This window comes from Palaemon carinicauda, chromosome 40, assembly GCF_036898095.1.
Source record: "Palaemon carinicauda isolate YSFRI2023 chromosome 40, ASM3689809v2, whole genome shotgun sequence".
NCBI lineage: Eukaryota > Metazoa > Arthropoda > Malacostraca > Decapoda > Palaemonidae > Palaemon > Palaemon carinicauda.
This window is the reverse complement of record NC_090764.1, coordinates 61,755,016-61,776,157: the sequence shown is the minus strand read 5'-3', so window position 1 is coordinate 61,776,157 and position 21,142 is coordinate 61,755,016. Positions and strand designations below refer to the sequence as shown.

Genomic DNA, 21,142 nt, shown 5'->3' with positions numbered 1-21,142 from the left:
GTACAGTAATTAACCCCTTGGGTAAAGAATTGTTAAGTATCTCATTGTTGTCAGGTGTATGAGGAAAGACGAGAATATGTAAAGAATAGGCCAAACTATTCTGTGTAAGTGTAGGCAAAGAAAAAATAAGCCGTGACCAGAGAGAGGGATCCAATGCATTACAGTCTGGCCAGTCAAAGGATCCAATACCTCTCTAGTGGTAGTATCATTACCAATTCTCCAACTAGTGCTAAAAGCTCCTCTTCTTGCTAACTTGCGCAAAATAACAGATAACTTTGGAGCTAAGAAATCTGCTGTCTTTATAAAAAACAAAGGAAAAATACCATATGGGTCTACACCTCCATAAGCATCAAGGTCCACCAACAGAGCTTTAATCTCACGAGATCGAAAAGCTAAACTAGTTAGTTTAGCCTCAGGAAAACAGGAATGAGGAAGTTCAAGTTTTTCATTACTCTGTTTACTGTCAAAAACATCAGCCAAAAGGGTTGCCTTTTCCTTTGGACTGTGAGTGACTGAGCCATCTGGTTTAAGTAAAGGAGGAACTGTTGCATCGACACCAAAGAGTGCAGATTTAAGGGTAGACCACCATTTATGTTCCTGAGTTGTACCAGAAAGTGTTTCTTTTATGGTTAAATTGTACTCCTTTTCAGTTGAAGCATAAACTCTCTGAGCAAAAGCTCGAAGCTGAGTATAGTTGTTCCAGGTCAAATCTGATCTGTTACCCTTCCAAAGTTGATAGGCCTCCTGCTTCTCCAAAAAAGCACATCTACAATCATCATTGAACCACGGTTTGTCCTTCACTCGGTACCTTAGCACACGAGAAGGGATACGCCTATCAATTATGTTGACTAGATTCTCATTCAAAGGGACAAGGAATTAAAGAGGAGGGTGGATGCTATTGGTGATGTGCCTGAATTCAAGAGGCAGTACAATATGCACCTGGTAAAGAAGAAATGAGAGGTAGTGAGTTGCGATCAACAGGCAATAATCAAGTACCATCCTCTTTCTCAAGGGAACTATATCCAACAATGGCAAAGAACTTTCTCGTGAAAGTCCCTTTGAACTAATAATACTAGAATAAAACGAATGGTAATAAGATCGTTAAGAACGTCCGTGACGTGCGGAACGTAAAACGAAGTAAAACTAGTAACGCTCGAAAGCTACCAGGCATGCCAACCTAACATGAAATTACGATACCGTAATATCGTAAACAACTGTTATCGTAATAACAGACTACCATAATATAAAAATAACACGGGGTGTGAACCGTGGATACCCAGAAAAGTTCAAAACGAGGAACAATCAGTATAGAAGACTCATTGTTAAACGTTAAGAACGATGAGAGAGAGAGAGAGGAGGTGGCCGATCGCCACGAGGACCCAATGCGGGGTCGTGGATAAAATAAAACTGTGATAAAATAATAAATAAGGGCAAGGACACCTCCAAAATCTCAAAACTCATAGATCTGGTACTTAACTTAGGTGGAGTGATGGTAGGGTCCGACATCCTGAGATAAATCCTGGGTTATCCAAGGAAAACACGCACCGGAAAAAAGATAATGTATGCAAGCAAGTGCTATGAAAAAGGAGTGTCGTCACTGGTGTGGGTGGGATCGTTCGTAGTAGCGTTTCAGAGCTAGGATGTTGAACGGCACCTCGCTGTTCGGGGATATTGACAGGAGATATCTACTGTAAATGATGCAAGACCTCTGGTTGTGATTTAATCACGCCCCAGTTATTTATACCGACACCTTAATAAGTGAGCGAACTGGGTTCAACCTAGCATTCCTATACAATTTTTTCTCTGGTAAAATTCATAGCAGTTATTACCTTAGAAATGATGTAAAAGGAGCATTTCACTGGGCGGCACAGGTCAGAGCCCAGAAATGGATATATTCCCAATCAGGTTTTCATTGTAGACGAAACTGCATGGTATTGGAAGAAAATGCCAAATAAGACCTGTATTGCCAAAGAAGAGAAGTCTCCCTATGGACATAAAGCCACTAAAGATAGAATAGCATTGCTTCTTGGAAGAAATGCTGTGGGTGATTTAAAGCTTAAACCCCCTTTTAATCAACAGACCAGAGAGCCCTTGGACTTCTAAGGGATTTGTGAAAGAAAGTCTCCCTGTCATTTGGAAAGCTAACTCAAAAGCCTTCCCAGTTTTCCAATTAGTTTTGCCACACAGTACAAGTTGAATAACACAACACGATACACTATAGTAACTAAAAACACGAAAGTGAAATCACCAACACGAATTCAATGTGAAGGATAGTGTTGCCGAAACAAAATGGTCGAGGAACACAGATACGTAGATGCATGATGGGATAGATGCTAACTAATAGGAGAGCAGGATCTTATGGAGGCAAAAATTGGAATAAGGGATAACCAATGGGAGCGCGGGAGGATGGTGGTGATTTTACAGCTGGTGGCATGCAAATTTTAAAATTAGTCTCGGCGCCTGTATGAATCTCATACCGTACCTCGTTTCGTATCCTGAAATTTTTTTCCGTAATATGAGTTGGAAAAATCTTCATCTCGTTTTGCATCATGAAATTTTCGTATGTAGGTATTACTGTATGTCTGTGTTTGTGATTCACATAACTAAAAACTATTTTACCTAATCATAAAATTTTTTTGGATGATTAGCCATGATCCAAGGACAATTTGATTAGATTTTGGGAGTGATTGGGTCAAAAGTCAAGGTCAAAAACCTCTTTTTTGCTTTATTGTGAACAATTTGTATCTGATTATCATAAAACTAGTACCAAAATGTGCATAATTCAATTGCCCTTCTTGTGATATATTTTTATTGGGATCAAATACCCACATCATTATCAGTTTTTGTGGTGACGAAAGTGGCGGTGGCGAAGGTATGTGCTCTACTGAGTGCTTGTTCTAGTTAATATATGTATATTTTAAACATAAGACTTACCTGGTAGTTATGTATATAGCTTACGTCCCTGACGTCACGACAGAAAAATAAAAAAAACTCGCGCTAATCGCCAACTGGATGGCCAGGTGTACCACCGTGCGCCCCTAGCGAGGTATCTAGAAACCATCTCATGGATATCCATATTTTCCCTGTCGCCTTAGCGATAGCATCGATGGAATTCTTACTCGCTGTAATATGTATATTACGGTTATTTTGGTGATGTACAATTTACTTTTAGCCTTCGCTGATTGGGTATTTTTTTTTACTAAGTGTTAGTGTTTTAATCGTGTGTAGACTTTGCACAGGTAGGTTGGGAGTTCTTTCCTCCTACGGTAAACTAACATAAACACTCTTTGAAACATGATGGTGGACAGCAGTTCCGCCAAATCTATGACGTCACACTCATGTGACGTAAGCTATTGCGTCACAATCGTGTGACGTAGTTACATAGTGCTACGTAGTTTTTTTATATTCTTTTCTTTGCACTCGTAAAGAATGAAAGGAATTCTTACTCTTGATAAATATTTTACTTGTAATATAAAAGACTATATTATTTTTAAGAGAATTTTTTGTCTTTAGTTTCGTTCTTTTAATCTCCGATCTATTTTTTAAGATTAATAGAATAGTGTATTGTTTATTTTTTACGGTGCACAGTCTCATGACAATCGATTCAGTTCCAACTATTCTTGGATATCGTTGTTTTTTTTTTGTTGGGCTGCCAGTATTTTTGAAACACAAGACTTACCTTGTATTTAATTATACATAACTACCAGGTAAGTATGTTAAAAAAATTTATTTTATAATGAAAATTACATTTTTTATATACTGTATTCACGTTTATATTCCAATTAAAGTGTAGTAAACAGCTATTATTTGGGCTCAAGCCATTACGTCCTGATGGAAGGTTCCTTCAGTAGCTTCCTGAGGGTATATATGATTACAGTAGATATTCCCAGAGAATTAAACTAAAGGTTTCACAGAATTCTAACATCTGGCGCGAGTACCCTAAAGGTTTCCCTTTAGGATATCGTATATCAACAGGGGACGTATGCTTGACACGCCACATGGCTATCTGCACCCCACATAGCGTTTAGGCTTCAAGGGGGATAAGGTGGCAAGTTATAGGAGGAGCCGTTGCAAAGTTTTCCTCCAGCGTTGCTGTTACTGCACCTCGCGACGTAAACAAACGGCAGCCATGGCTGTCCGCCATCTTGACTAAGGTCACATCCACCCGCTTCATTCCTTTATCCGTAGCGTATCCTGCCAGTTGTTTTTCCCAGTGTTCGCTATTGTCAGCATTATGTCGCAATCTTCAGCCTCGCCTTCTTCTGGAAAGTTGAGTACCATATTCTTGTCTTGTATAAATAAGCTCTAGCCGTAAAGTAATGAATATTTTTCTTTAAATCTTGTGTTTTGTGGAGGAGCTGTGCCCCGACCGGAGGCGTCATGTTGAGACGCTGCTTGCTGTTCGCGTCGCATGCTTTATTTAGTTAGCCAGAACAGCGTTCCAGGTATTTTAACTAATGACTATATTAGTTATTTAGTCTTCATTGCTAGGAATTAGTTATATTATGCAGTTAATATTCTTTTCGGCAATCATATTGGCCGAACCCTAAGCTAGCCTGCTAGCCTAGCCCCTAGGCTCGATAGCCTAAGCGTTCATATTTACTTCTTGCATGATGTAATAAGTGTTCCTAGTGTTAAGTATAGAAATGAAGATTCAGGCATTTATACATACAAGATTCAATGATTGCACATATGTTTTTTCGCCTTCTGGGAAGTTTATAAGGGGTTTCGATGATATTAGAAGTCTTTTCTCTCGCACCTAACCTACGCAAGGGCTTTTCATTACTTCCTCCCCTCCCCCGGTTACCTGACCCTAGGTAATCTCCTCCCTCTTGAGGTAGCCTAGGCTACATCCTAGCCTCCCTATCCTCAATACATTCGAGTAGGTTAGGTTAGGATCCACTGTCCCTTCTCCTTGCCATAGGCTGTGCGCTTTGAGTTTGGGACAGTAACTCAGAGTATCAGTCGTTCACCTACTACCTTCCTTTAGGGGAATATACTCCCCTTCTGGTCCTTGTTGGAGAGCGAAGGCGGGAGGGCTTAGCCCTTCCCCCTAGTCCACACTTGGTTGGGTTACGACCCTTCCTCCCTGTGGCCTAGCGACTTGTCCTACCCCTGCCTTTCCTGGCCTGGGAGACTAGTTCTCCTAGCCCAGGTTAGGCAGCCTAAGGGAGTCTTTCTTTATAGTTTAGAACGGGACACTAGTGCTGTACCTACTCTGGGCTAACCTACCCTAGGCGGGAGAATAGACTCTTCCTACCTAGACAGGCTAGCCCTTCCCATGGGGGTGCAGGTGGGGACTTCATTCCCCTCCTATACTCCCCCTCAGGACCCTCTTCCCCCTCCCCACTCTATCCCTTTGTGTTGGCTAGCCATCACACCCCTGTCCACCGTTCTACAACTCCACCGTGTGCCGGCGGATTGTAGATATGGCCTGGCCCCTTGTTGGTTAGTCCGTACTGCTACGCTTCCCGCATATAGTCGAACTATGGGATAACTATTGTCGGTCGGTCTGCCAGCGTTGGACCTCCCCTTTTGAGTGTTCTTCGGCCCTCCCTTGTGCCGCCACTGGCAACATAGCCGTCGACCGGCCTCTTGCCGTCGGATGAAAGGTCACACCGTCCCTTTCATTTGAACACTTCTTCCGGAGGTAGAGGGGGTTGGGTACTGACTTAACCCCCCCCCCCTTTTCCCTCCTAGTCTTTCTCTCTCTCTCTCTCTCAGTGTGCGGTCCACTGCCGCTCCCTCTCTGCCGGCGCTTGCCGTCAGTGTCTCCGACATCCTACGTCCACTGCCGCTCCCTCTCTGCCGGCGCTTGCCGTCAGTGTCTCCGACATCCTACCTGTCTCATCGAATGCTGACCGTATCGGTATGCCGCTGTCGGTTGGTTGCCGGCTGCTGGGGGCCGCCGGCTCGCCAGCAATGCTTCTGCCGGTTCTAGTGTTGTGTGTCTTCGGTATCCTTGTCGGTATGCCGTTGCCGGTTGCTTGCCGGCCTGCTGGCGATCTGCCATCACCCTCTCTCCCTGCCACATAGACTGATGGCTTTGAAGGATCCTTCCTCGATGGAGATCTGCCGGCGGTGGTCGGGCTCCCGGCGGTGGTCGGGCTCCCGGCGTTGCCGGCGACACCCGCATGTACCTTACAGTGGACAGTCACTCCTTCGTCCTGCTGGCCCAGTGCCGGCAGGGTTTATTGTGCAGCTATGGATAATAGCCAGTACTCTTATGGTATGGTATACCTTAAACTGAATAATTATTATGTATAGTTGTACAGTAAAAACCTTCCAGCATATTCTGTGCATCCATGTGCGGTCTCTTGCCGGGACCTAATCCGTTGAAGGGGATTAGCTAATCCCTCCTCTCCTTATCTGAATGAATTCAGCTTTCCCCTCCCACCGTTCCTAATTCTTTAGAAGAAGACTAAGCTTGGCTCATCGACCATGGATGTTCCTCTTCCTCCCAGGGCACATACGGCCCTCTCGAATTAGTTACAGTGTGGGGTCACGGCAATTGGCTTGGCAGGATGCACAAGTATGTGTCTTCCCTACCTTCCTTTCTAGCTTACCTATCCTAAGCTTAGACATAATGGAATCTTATAAGTTATTAAACTTAGTCCTAATCTAAGATTTAAGTAAGTCATATTTGTATTGATTTTCAATTACTCATTTCCTCTTTCTTTTACAGGAGGAGTATGTGAAGTTTGAGAGCACCTTCTGCGGTGTTCGTCACCCTGACTTTTACGGCCACCAGGCGTGTCGATCCCACGCCGGCTGTTCAATCTCGAAGGGGAATCTTCGTTATTGGGATCCGCAGGTCTGCACGGTATGCAAGAACCTGCTTGATGAGGCGTTTAAAAACCCTCCGTCGGCGGAGGCTAGGGACAACACCCGAGAGAAACTGCGCAAGTGGGTGCGCGGGTTTCAGAAAAACGCCACGGGCCCTATCTCCCAAACGAAAGGATGAGAGCCATGCTCTTTCCCAAGGCGTCTGCGGATGCCGTCATCTCCAAGGACGAGATCCCTTGCGTCCAACTGATGGTCGAACCAGATGTTTCGGCCGCTCTTCAAGAGTGCCACCTCGACGAGGTGGAAAGGATGTTGGATGTTTCCGACGACACTGAAAGGACCCTCATGGAAGGGGGTCAGAAAGAAGAAGAGGATATTGTGGAGACCCCCTGATTTTGAGGGCGAGATCGCCCGTACACCCTCTGTGGTTTCCGTTGTGACTTCGGAACCGGTCCCTTCTACGTCTGCCACTCCAGTACCTTCCCTGGCAGGCTCCTAGGATTCCTTCCAGGCTTTGTTGGCATTCCTGAATGAGAGGCTCTGCCAGGGGCAGGCGGACCTCAAGAAGGAAATACTGGGCTTGAAGAAACAGCCCAAGGAGATCTCTGCCAAGAATCTCCCCCCTGCTCAATGACCAATCCCTGGAGGCATGCAAAATTCATGCCTATTACCACCTGACGTATCTTCATCAACGACAAACTAGGCGCTGTTCCCCGTGAAGAGGTGGAATTCTTCCCTAGTTTCGATGCCTACCCGGACTGCTTCATCCGTCTGACATCTGATCCAGTCTCAAAGGAGGAGACTGAGCCAAAGGAGGTGATTGTGTTTGAGCACTCCAGAGCTCAGGCTCTTTTGGCTGGCTGCCTTAAGAGCAGGGGTTACACCAATTCCAAGGTGCCAGCCCTAAGCAAGAAAAACCCGTCTTTTCTTGCTTTCCCCACCATGGTCTTTCCCTTTGCTGAAAAGGCCTTGAACGTCGTGCTGAAGGCGGTGGAGGAAGGTAAACCCTGCCCTACATTGGAGGAATGTAGGCCTCTCTCCCTCGCCCTACCTCCCGATGATAAGAGCTGGAAGGACATTCAGCTGACCTCGGTTGGTAAGCTGGAGCCTGACGTCGCCGGACGTCAGTTTAATGAAAATCTTCTCAAGCTTACGGAGTACCTTCTGCGTCGGGAACTGGATACAAAAGAGAGGCTGGCTGCTTCTCTGTCTCATCAGGTGATCCTTGAGACAATGGGCAGGGACACTCGCATCCCAGGCGTCTACATGGTCCTCACAAAGACCCACCTTGCCACCTTGTTGAAAGACTTATATAGCTTCATCAAGGCCCGGAGGGCATGTAGATAGTTCGTGTTTACGGATGCAACCGTTAAACACGAACCCCGGAAACTGATCTCCTCCAACATTTGGGGTGAATATCTCTTTCCTGTAGACCTTGTGAAAGAGATTGTGGACAGAGCTGCCACTGGGAATAGGAACCTTCTCAATAAGTGGGGCATGTCACGCATGAGGAAATCTTCTCAGGATGAAGGCCCCCAACCTAAGAAGAAATCAAACAAGTCACGACCCCAACAGCGTCAGGCCAAACGCCAGTTTCCGGCACCCGCTACTCCCCAACTAGTGGCTTAGCCACAACAAACATTTCAGTTGGTCCCTCAGCCGGTGGTGTCCCAGTCACCAGTTTTCACACCAGCCTATGAAACCTTTCGCCCCAGAGGTAGAGGTTCCGGCAGAGACTCCTCTCGACGTCCTTCCAGAGGGAGAGGAGGAAGGAGAGCAGGCGGCCAAGGTGGTAAACCCTCGGGAAACCAGAAGCAATGAAGTGCTTCCGGTGGGAGGAAGACCCCGCCACTTTCAGGATCGTTGGACCTTCGATCCTTAGGCACACAGCATCGTCAAGAAGGGACTAGGGTGGAGTTGGATAAAACCACCTCCAACCTTCAACCCCCATTCTAGAAGAATATGTCCTAGAACTCTTGAACAAGGAGGTGATCAAGAGGGTAAAGTCCACCAGGTTCCAGGGAAGACTGTTTTGTGTTCCCAAGAAAGACTCACACAAACTCAGAGTCATTTTGACTTGTCCCCTCTCAAGTTCATTGCGAACAGCAAATTAAAAATGCTGACATATAAGAGCCCTACTGCCTCACAAGGCTTACACGGTCTCAATAGACCTGGCGGATGCCTATTGGCACATTCCAATGAATCACCAAGCTTCCTCCTACCTAGGATTCAAGCTTCAAAGAAGAAAGTACGCCTTCAGGGCTATTCCCTTCGGTCTCAACGTGGCTCCACGAATCTTCACGAAGCTCGCAGACACGATCGTCCACCAGCTACGCCTTCAAGGCGTCCAGGTGATGGCTTACCTAGACTATTGGCTGGTTTGGGCGACATCGCCAGAAGGATGCTTGCGTGCCTGCAGAAAGGTGACCCAATTCCTGGAACATCTGGGTTTCAAAATCAACACCAGAAAGTCTCGCCTGTCTCCAGCTCAGAAGTTTCAATGGTTGGGAATCCATTGGAATCTTCAGTCACACCGTCTTTCCATCCCTCTGAAGAAAAGGAAGGAAATAGCCGGGTCTGTTAAGAGACTTCTCAAATCCAAATGGATTTCAAGACGACAGCAGGAGCGGGTACTCGGCTCCCTACAATTCGCTTCAGTGACAGACCCAGTGCTATGAGCACAGCTAAAGGATGCATCGGGAGTCTGGAGACGAAACGCATCCATCGCTTGAAGAGATCTCAAGAGACCCCTACCAACCAGGCTTCGCTCACTCCTCAAGCCATGGTCAGAGGTAAGGAACCTGAAAGGATCTGTTCCTCTTCAACTACCACCTCCATCTATCAGCATCCACACGGATGCCTCGCTAGAAGGATGGGGGGCTCACTCCCACCAGCGACAAGTTCAAGTTCACATCAACATCTTGGAGGCCATGGCGGTTCTTCTCACTCTGAAGAAACTATCCCCTCGTCCTTCGATCAACATCCGTCTAACTCTGGACTACTCCGTTGTGGTCAGATGTCTCAACCGTCAGGGCTCACGATCGCCCCAACTCAACCAAGTGCTGTTACCCATTTTCCACCTAGCGGACAGGAAGAAATGGCACTTTTCCGCAGTTCACCTACAAGGATTCCGCAATGTGACGGCGGACGCTCTATCGAGAACAAGCCCATAGAGTCGGAATGGTCCCTAGACGCAAGATCATTCTCCTTCATCTCCCGTCAAGTCCCGGAACTGCAGATCGACCTCTTTGCGACGAGCGACAACAATCAACTTCCTCTATACGTGGCCCCATACGAGGACCCCAAAGTGTAAGCAGTGGACGCCATGTCCCTGGACTGGAACAGATGGTCCAAGATTTACCTGTTCCATCCACCCAATCTTCTGCTGAAAATCCTCTCCAAACTGAGAACCTTCAAGGGAACAACAGCCCTAGTGGCTCCCAAGTGGCCCCGGAGCAACTGGTTCCCCCTAGTTCTGGAACTACAGCCCAAGCTGATCCCTTTATCAAAGAAAGTCCGAGACCTTCATCTCATGATTTTCTCTCCCTAGCCTTGAAGAAAAGGTTTGGAATCTCGAAGAAATGTTTATACTTCTTAGAGGAATATAAAACAAAGTCTACCAGAAGGCAATATGAATCATCCTGGAGGAAGTGGGTGTCCTTTGTCAAGGCAAAAACTCCTGCGGAAATCTCCATAGATGTTTTTGTGTGTGCTTCTTTATTCACCTTCATGGGCAAGGCTTAGCAGCCAACACGATTTCTACTTGCAAATCGGCCTTGACAAGACCACTGCTGTACGCCTTCCAGATAGACTTGTCCAACGAAATCTTTAACAAACTTCCGAAGGCATGCGCTAGACTCCATCCTGCACCCCCACCGAGACCCATCTCCTGGTCTCTGGATAAGGTGCTCCACTTTGCCTCTAGTCTGGACAACGAATCTTGCCCTCTGAAAGACTTGACTCAAAAAGTGATTTTCCTTTTTGCTCTCGCCTCGGGAGCCCGAGTCAGTGAAATAGTGGCATTGTCTAGAGAAGAGGGCCAGATACAGTTCGCCGATACAGGGGAACTTACCCTCTGCCCCGACCCTACGTTTCTCGCAAAAAACGAACTCCCCACCAAGAGATGGGGACCTTGGAGAATCTGCCCTCTGAAGTAAGATGTCTCTCTATGCCCAGTGGAGAGTCTTAAGGTCTATCTTCAAAGAACTTCAGACTTTGGCGGAGGACAGCTTTTTAAAGGTGAAACATCGGGCAGTGACCTGTCATTTAAACAACTAAGGGCGAAGATCACCTACTTTATTCGCAGAGCGGATCCTGACAGTACACCTGCAGGTCATGATCCTAGGAAAGTCGCCTCTTCCCTAAATTTTTTTCCAAGCTATCGATTTCGAAAGCCTCCATTCGTTCACAGGCTGGAAATCCTCGAGAGTGTTTTATATTTTTTAAACACTATGCGAAGCAGGTGCACGAAGTCAAAAGATTCGTGGTAACCGCAGGTAGTGTATTAAAACCTGCCGCTTAGTGCTGCGTAGAACAGTGAGTTATTTCGGGACTCTTAACTCAATGGGTGCCTGTGTTGACCCTAGTGCGATACATAGTGATTTCAGGTGACACTTAGTGTCACAAAAGACTGTTCTTCCACAAGGTGAAGTGACATAGACTCTATCACGTGTGCCACATGTTTATTGGACATGAAGTGTATTATGACTTTCAAAGATTCTAGTTCCCCTGGAACTCATGTGTGTATAGGCAAGTTCTTCCCTTTCTGATTCCACATCATCGTCTTTTTCAGTCCTTAGTCTATGTTTGCTAATCAATAATTTTGTTGTAAATTATTTACCTTATTTTATTGCAAATTTTCTTGAATAAAATAGAAAATTTTGTTATCATATGCGTCTTATTTTGCCCTTCCATATGAAATAAACTACTATTACAGAGTTTTAATGCCCTAATTATTCTTTATTATATTCATGTATAATATTACTCCTGTCTGAGATATGCTCACCAAAGCAAGTGAAATAATGGTTCCTACACAATTATTTAACTTTACTGATCTGTCCACGAGACCGGCACGATCCTCGCCTCCAGGTGAGTTTATCTTCATCAGGGTACTTCGAGATGTTCCTCTTGTCCAAACAGGACCTCCCTGCCAGGGGGGCAGGAAGCCATGTCATAGTTTATGCCACTGGTAGTGACATGTAACGGAGATGTCACGGTCTCTAAGGTCATCAGACCAAAGGAATGTTGTTTGAAGTAGAAGGCACTTTCGAAACGGGGAAAAACCACGATACACTAATTCTCTGGTACACTTCCATCAGGACATCATGGCTTGAGCCCAAAAAACGGGTTTTGAGCGAAGCGAAAAATCTATTTTTGGGTGAGATGGCCATGACGTCCTGATGGACCCGCCTATTGTCTCTATTCTGGCCTGTCAGGCCCCTCCCTTTCTTATTGTATCGTGGAGGTTGACAGATACGCTAGATAGGAATGAAGCGGGCGGATGTGATGTCAGTCAAGATGGCGGACAGCTATGGCTGCCGTTTGTTTACGTCGCGAGGTACAGTAACAGTAACGCTGGAGGATAACTTTGCAACGGCTCCTCCTATAACTTGCCACCTTATCCCCCTCGAAGCGTAAACGCTATGTGGGGTGCAGATAGCCATGTGGCGTGTCAAGCATATTTCCCCTGTTGATATACGATATCCTAAAGGGAAACCTTACGGGTACTCGCGCCAGAAGTTAGAATTCTGTGAAACCTTTAGTTTAATTCTCTGGGAATATCTACTGTAGTCATATATACCCTCAGGAAGCTACTGAAGGAACCTTCCATCAGGACGTCATGGCCATCTCACCCAAAAATAGATTTTTCGCTTCGCTCAAAATCCGTTTTGGAACCCTTTTAATTGAGGGTTCTTTTCTTATATATACGTGATCGCTATATCTGTTCATTTTTAGTGTAACAAATCATTATTTTTGGGAATCCTTAAGAATAAGGGTTGTTTAGACACACACACACATATATATATATATATTTATATATATATATATTTATATATATATATATATATATATATATATATATATATATATATATGTATATATATATGTATATATTCTTTATTCCTATATCTATTCATTTAATATTTTATATAAAATATTTTGTTACATTTTATATAGGATTCAATGCCTATTACATTCTCATTTAAGCTAAAGAGTTTAAAAGTGCAAGTTAATGCCAAATTAGTGCAGTGAATTTTATTTAATATAATGGATGGTACTTTTGTTCGGACCTGTCGTTATCCTAGCCTTAGACCTCTTTCAAGCTCCCGGACCCAGGGGAGAAGTAACGTCGATCGGCGAAAAGAAGCGTGAGGCATTAGCCTGGCGCCGAGCGTCTTGTAAGACCCGAACAGAAGTCCCCTCGACCGTTCCTGTTGACGATTCCCGGAACGCTCGCCCTCGCCGTAGGTAAGGCGTGGTTTAAGTGTTTTCTAACTTCAATCCAGGCACGTGACAAGCGCCAGGCGACTGAGTGAGATATTGTGTGCCAGGCGACTGAGTGAGATGGTGCGCGCCAGGCGACTGAGTGAGATGGTGCGCGCCAGGCAGCTGAGCATGGTGGCGCGCACCAGGCGGCTGAACGTGACGCCGAACAACAGAGCGTTGGACATCGAGCGGCGCCACACCTGACATCCAGCAAGGCTAGCTACTAACGCTGCTGTAAGAGTTTGACACGATGTTTGTAACTTAGTGCAACTTCTACATTGCTGTTTGAGTCTTGTATTGCATCACATATGCTGATAATAGTAATACTATAACCTATTTAAACACGGTTTTTTGTCCCAGAGCGCCAGTCGGCCATGAGAACCCTCTGAATGGAACTCTTTTAACCGTACACGCCGAGCAGCATATTGTAGATAATTTTGCTAGATCGCTCAGCGCCCAGTTTTTCAGGACGCTCGGTGCCTCGTCTTTCAGGATGCTCGGTGCCACGTCTTACAGGAATAACCTATAAAGACACGGTTTCATGTCCCAGAGCGCCAGTCGGCCTTGAGAACCCTCTTAATGGAACTCGTTTAACCATACATGCCGAGCAGCATAATGTAGATAATTTTGCTAGATCGCTCGGCGCTTAGTCTTTCAGGATGTTCGGTGCCTCGTCTTTCGGGACGCTCGGCGCTACGCCTGACAAGAATAACCTTTATAGACACGGTTTTTTGTCCCAGAGCGCCAGTCGGCCATGAGAACCCTCTGAACTGAACTCTTTTTACCATAGGCGCCGAGCAGCATAATGTAGATCATTTTGCTAGATCGCTCGGCGCCTAGTCTTTCAAGACATTCAACGCCTTGTCTTTCAGGAGTCTCGGCGTCATGTCTTCTAGAATAACCTATATAGACACAGGTTTTTTGTATCAGAGCGCCAGTCGGCCATGAAACCCTTTGAATGGAATTCTTTTAACCTTATGCGCCAAGCAGCATAATATAGATAATTTTGCTAGATCGCTCGGCGCCTAGTCTTTCAGGACGTTCGGCGCCTCATCTTTCAGGACGCTCGGCGCCACGTCTTACAAGACGCTCGGCGTCACGTCTGTCAGGATGTTCGGCGCCACGTCTTTCAGGACAATTCTGCGCCACATCTTTCAGGACGATTGTCTCCCCTTTTTCCAGGACGGTCGGCGCCACGTCTTATAGACGTTCGGCATCGTGCTCTGTTGGCCGCTCGGCACCAAGCCTTTCAGGACGCTTAGCGCCACTCTTACACGTTTGACGTCTAACATCCAGCATGAGGCATGACATTGATCATGAAAACCTCAGCCTTTTTGATGACACTAGTCGATTTGAATGTTGAGATCACCGATCTCTTTTATCATAGACGCTTTTAAGAGTGCGAAGTTCCTCTAAGTCGAGCGTCTACTTTTAGAGCAACGCGGTGACAGAGGCGATGTTCTGGCTTTCTTTGACACCAGTAGTCACGACCTTTACCAGACATGTTCTGTTAAACGTCGACGTCTTCCGGGTTGTGAAATTTAGCACAACGTCACTACTGCCGTTAGTCCTTTGTCAGAAGAAAACATTGGCGATCACTTTTCTTCTTTGAATTTTTTGTGTTTTCAGAAGGAGAGGATCCTTAGTCAATTCGTCCTTCAGTTGTTTAAGGAACTCATGAAAGTTTTTCGTAATGAGTTTCCAGACTATTTTGCATCTATCGCTCCATTTTAGCCTTCCTCTGAATTCTCTTGGGAAGGCGTCGAGAAGTCTCTCTTTTTACAAGATGGTTCTTACCAGGTATTCAATAGAGCTTTAAGGATGTTTAGAGACTAAATGGTGTCTCAGAAGGACCAAGGATAGGCAGTTTTCATTTTTTCCTTTGAATAGTCTGGCCTCTAGATCTTGTATCTGGGATACAACTCTAGTTGGAATACAAGAAGTCAGAAGTGTTCGTTTCAGCCTTTTGAAGTTGCATCCTTTCAGAAATAGAATTTCTTTGCACATCTCTGTCTTCGTCTCTTTCTCAGTTGAGTTAATCAGAGATTTTCATCTGAGTTACCCAAAGGCCACCTACGATTTGGTTTCAGATTCGGCAAGAAAGGTTTTTCATCTATCCTTCTTTAGCCGCATATCAAAGGAAGGATCTCCTTTTCCGAATTTTTCTCAGGCTTTTCGAGGAAGACTTTCAGCAGGATAGCTACCAGACTTGAGGAACAGGGCAAAGTCGTCGTACGTCCTCCTGGTCGCGAATGTCCTCCGGGTAGTGACGTCGAGCGTCCTCTGGGACGTGACGTCGGGCTTCCTCCGTGACGTGACGTCGAGCATCCTCCGGGACGTGACGTCAGGCGTCCTCCGGGACTTGACGTCGAGCGTCCTCTGGGACTTGACGTCGAGCTGAGAGTTATCAAAACAGAGTCTGACTGCTTTCGCCTTCAGACAGTAGAAGCCAAACTTTATTGCTTCGGGCAATCATTGGGAAAAGTTAGGAGCAGACCTTGGTCAGTTCTTCTTCTGAAAGAGGAGTACTTTTTTCGTTTTTTAGGGAAACCTTCTTTAAATTTAGCTCCATAGACCTCCCTCCCAGTTCTAGAGAGGAGTCTAGAGTCCGACAGTGTGTGTTTTGGTCTTAGCTCCGCCCCGATACTTATGTAACAGTCTACTGCACTCAAGATCTGAGCCTCCCGGTTTAGGGAAGATTGGCTTCTCAGGACTCATTCTTCCGATCTACATGTTGGATCTTCAGATAACGTTGAGCCTTTTTTGAAGAATTGGATCTTCTTGCCTACAAGAAGAGTCTCTTCTGACCCCATCTCAAAATGGGGATTCAGAGTGTAGTTATTTCAGGCTTTTACGTCTCACCTTAGAACAGTGCAAGCCATCTTGAATCTTTCTTTGAGATCCTTGATTTATCTCTGTTCATCCTAGTTTTCCTGGACCGGGGCTCATTTCCCAGCCAGTCGGAAGCTAGAAGTTGTTATCCTTTTGTGATATTTCTTCGTCCGCTCCTTTTCATCCTCAATCATTTTGGGACAAGGAGAAGATTTTTAGTCCTTATGCATCTTTTGCGGATGTCATAAGATACCTTCAGTGGTGGAACTATCCAGTCTATGCCATAGGTTCCAACCAAGAATCAGGCGTCCTCCAGGAGGTCCCCCTCCCCCCCTCCCCACTTTTGGAACAGGGCCCTTAGGCCTTGTGTTGTTCCGTTACCTCAATTTCGAGGTGGAAGCAACACTAGATTGTTGGCAAGTCATGTCGATTTACCACAGCTTTGTTTTCTTTGCCAAGCAGGGCGGAATTCACTCGAGTCCCTTTACGGGACAGCGAGGAGTCTTTTCTCTGGGCAAGGAGAAGAATGTATCCTTCTGTAAGGTTCATTCAGAGGGAAAAGAAGTTTGGCAGACTATCTCAGCTGGAGAATGGACCCTCCATCGAGAAGTCTGCAAGAATCTGTGGCAACGTTTAAGTCATCCTTATATAGGATTTCTCACAGAGATTCTGGAGTGGATAGTGGACTCTCCTAGGAGTCTTCCTTTTACAGTAATTTTTCTCAGACTCCTTCCTTAGAAAGGTACTTTTTATAGGAGCTTTAAAGACTTCTACCACCAGGATTTATCAATCCATATAGGAGGTTTCAGAGAATGGTTTAGAATCAACCCTGTTTTCTCCCAGTATCTCTACAGCTTAGTTGCTGTTTTCCTGTTGTCACTTCGAAGGAAGCGCAATTGTGCATCTTCTTCCATCAAAGGATGCAGGAGTGTGTTTACGACTGTAGTCAGGCACAGTATCTTGCCTTTCGTTTGATAAAGTCTTACAGGAACTTCTCAAATTGTTTGAAACATCTAATCAACAATGACTCGCCAGTTTGGAGTCTGGATATAATCCTGAAGTTCCTTATGAGTGACAAGCTTGTCCACTTGCATTCTTCTTCATTTTTAGGACCTCACGATGATTCTAGTTTTATTAAGTTCCACGGCAACTATAAGTATCAGTGCAATCATGCGTTTTGTAAAACGTTGACTTTCGAGATAACGAAGCTATCTGTTCATTGCAGTTAGGCTTTCTCACCGAGAATGACCACCCTTTTCACCTTAATCCAAGGCTTTTGAGTTTGCGACTCTGTCGGATATGGTTGGAGAAGAGTTGGAGGGAGTCCTATGTCCAGTAAGAACTTTGTAGTTCTTTCTAGGCAGAATGAAAGAGTTACGAGCAAGTCGAAGCTCTTTGGGGCCCTCGTTACAGATGTCAAGAATGTCCTTTCATTTTTCTTCAGACTCTTATAGGAGAGGCTCGTGTGATTTACAGTGAGACTTGTCTCTAAGTTTTTTAGAAGGTCAAGACACATGAAATTAGTGCTGTAACAACTTCAGTGGCCTTCAAGCAAAATGGATTGCTACAGCTTTTTGGGCACATCCTTTTGGAAGAGTAAATCTGTGTTCACTTCACACTTTTTGAATCATGTCCAGACTCTTTATGAGGACGGATACTTTCTGGGACCAGTCGTAACAGCGAGTGCAGTAGTGGGGGAGGAATCCTCCACTAAGTTCCCGTATCCTAATACCTTTTTCTTCTCTTGGAACTCTTATATATTTATGGTGGTTGTGGCGATTGCGACAGTCGAACACAATCATTGATTTTAGTCAGATGTTCTATTTGTTCCTTGAGAGCGCCCCGGAACAAAGTTATTGGAACAGGTACTGTCACATAGAGGTTTTTGGACCATTTTGACAACTCCTAGAGGTCTTCAGCTCCCTGGGTGGATCACTGGATCTCATAAGGAAAGTGTACATAATGAAAGATTCATTGAAGTCAACTTCCTTATCAGGTACAAACCCTTAAGTTTGTTTATTAACGCTTAAGTAAGATTACATCTATATCGGCTGTCTCTAATCCTCCACCAAAGGTGTTAATCAGCTATATACATAACTACCAGGTAAGTCTTGTATTTAAAATGTTATTTTCATTATAAAATAAATTTTTTAACGTACTTACCTAGTTGTTATGTATAATTAAATATCCCCCCCTCCTCCCCTCTAGAGACTAGAGGCATGGAAAATATGGATATCCATGGGATGGTTTCTAGATTCCTCGCTAGGGGCGCACGGTGGTACACCTGGCTATCCAATCGGCGATTGGCGCGAGTTTTTTAAATTTTCTGTCGTGACGTCAGGGACGTAAGCTATATGCATAACTACCAGGTAAGTATGTTCAAAAATTTATTTTATGATAAAAATAACATTTTTATTCATTTATTTATTATTATAAATTTTTTCTTCCCGTTTTTAATTGGGCCAGCTCTGTAAGAGTCGAGTATGACTCATGCTGCATAATCTCCATCTCTTAATAATGATAAGAATCCAGTGCATAAAACATTATAAAAGACTATATATTTGGAATGCTTTAGGTAAGTTGAAAAATAAGTCGAGTGGAAAAGACTTTTAAAGTGTATACAGTACAGTATCAACTTAGATGATGTAAGAATTTCATAATTCAATTATTTAATTTTACTGTAATATCAATATTAATATTTTTTCTTCCCTTTGTTAATTGGGCTAGCTCTGTAAGAGTCGAGTTTGACTCATGTGGCTGCCTAATCTCCATATTATATTAAATTATTCAATGTAGATATTAATACTTTTTCTTCCCGTTGTTAATTGGGCCAGTTCTGGAAGAGTTGAGTTAGACTCGATATTGCTGCATGATGTCCATCTTTTAATAATAATAAGAATCAAGTGAATAAAACACTAAAGACTATCTATTTGGAATGCTTTAGGCAAGTTGAAAAATAAGTTGAGTGGAAAAGACTTTTAAAGTTTATACAGTACAGTATCAACTTTGATGAAATAAGAATTTCATAATGATGACACGTGCTAGTGTATTTGAAATTTGAAAATGGTGTTTTGCACATTGCAGAGCTGGAGTTGATGAGGGGATTGACTGGTTGGTGGAATGTATCAAAAGGAATAGTGATATTAGACCACCACCCAACAACAACGATACCTGATGGCCCATTCATATTAGTACAGTATATCCGGATTTCCTGCCAAATATGAGTGTGTACTCTCCGTTTCAAACAGAGTGAACTGTAGTGTTTATAACATTGCATGAAATTTTTTGTGTTCTGTGTATATGTATGTATATATGTGGTCTGGAAAACAGAGAACATACACAGTTATAAGAAAATGGTTTTTACACCTTTCTTCCTGTTATAGATCAATGTGACTTTTATATGGTTATCACAGATCTGAAATAGATGAACAAATTTTGTAAATTTATCTTTGTATGTGAAATACAGTTGTGCTCACAAATTACAATTTGATGTTTTTTTTGAAGATTAATGGTAATATATTTTGAATATTATATACTGTATATATAGGCGTGTATGTGTATATCAGAGTTTTAGGTGTATAAACAATTTTACATCGGTATAGTATGTTAATCGCAAGTTAATAGGAAACATCGTATGAATGTTGTAAATGCAGTACAGTACCAATTTAATCATGAATTAGGCCGTTCCTTTGGTGGCGGATAACATTACTCCTGAGAAATGCTGAAATGTATTGGTATGCACATGAATTTTTTTTTTTTTTTTTTTTTTTTTATTTTTAGTACCATGTGCATTGCAGTTCTTGTATGTTTTGGCCTCATTATGAGGTTAGAATTTTTTTTTAAATTCTCTTACAAAAATTGTCTCAATCAGATTTTTGTAGGTTTTGTATAGTAGGAGAGTTGAAATAGCTCTGTATCATATACAGGGTATTTTTATGAAGATTCTTAAAGATGGCAGATGTCAGGGACCTGATGGATAATGTATCCATAGTGTGACATCAGGTGTTATCATCTGCTGCTCTTAGCTGTTAGGTCCTTACATGGTCATCAGTGAGTGAACCATTTATGAGCTTAGGCATACTAAGCCCCTCTTTTCTTTCAAAACTTAAATATTTGTGTTTTGTTAGTCCCCTTTAGTCTGGTTGAATCATCATTACTTCACCTTTCAACAGTTCTTCAGAAGTTATTGTAGTGTCCCCCAGTAGATACCTTGGTCATCTAGTGCTTCCGATAGTAGATTATTGAATTAGGGATGCATCTATATGCAGTTGAATGTTAAGCTTGTCAGGGGAGAAGATTTTGAGAAAATAAGTAATATATATATATATATATATATATATATATATATATATATATATATATATATATATGTAAATATGTATATATAAATATATATATATATATATATATATATATATATATATATATATATATATATATATATATATATATATATATATATATATACATATATTATATATATATATATATATATATATATATATATATATATATATATATATATATATATATATATATATATATATATACACACACACAAGTGGAAGGACATGCCTGAGGCCCTTGTTCTGCATTGGACTAGTTAAGGTTGAGATATATATATATATATATATATATATATATATATATATATATATATATATATATATATATATATATATATATATATATATATATATATATATATTATATATAAAACTGTGTATAAGGCTGAAATTTTAACAATAACAGTAAATCAGTAAAGTTTTTAGTATTTTGTTGATTATTTAATCTATTACCTTGAAATAGTGTGCATTTTTAAGGATAAAGTGTTTGGTAGAGGGTCAAGGTTTCAGTTTATAGTGAAGGGTTACAAGCAGTATTTATTTTTGTAAAGGGTTGGTATTCTTTATTGAAAACCTTTCCAGTATTTCCTATTTTTTCATCACATGTTTTGTGCATGGCTGGTAAGCTCCATTTTATTTTATTATCTTGCAGATTTTTTTTTTTATTTTAAAATATTGTATATATGGGAGTT

The 21,142-nt window shown here is 43.0% G+C and overlaps 1 protein-coding gene across 1 annotated transcript in view; it reads left to right on the top strand.

Annotated features, from left to right (window-relative positions):
* The window catches only part of LOC137631934 (ADP-ribosylation factor-related protein 1-like), a 133,688-nt gene extending 114,099 nt beyond the window's left edge, over positions 1 to 19,589 (top strand). The window contains exon 5 of the mRNA XM_068363934.1: positions 19,189 to 19,589. Within this exon, the coding sequence (XP_068220035.1) occupies positions 19,189 to 19,279 (91 nt within the window). The 3' untranslated portion in view covers positions 19,280 to 19,589. The remainder of the gene's footprint in view (positions 1 to 19,188) is intronic.
* The last annotated feature ends 1,553 nt before the right edge of the window (positions 19,590 to 21,142 follow it).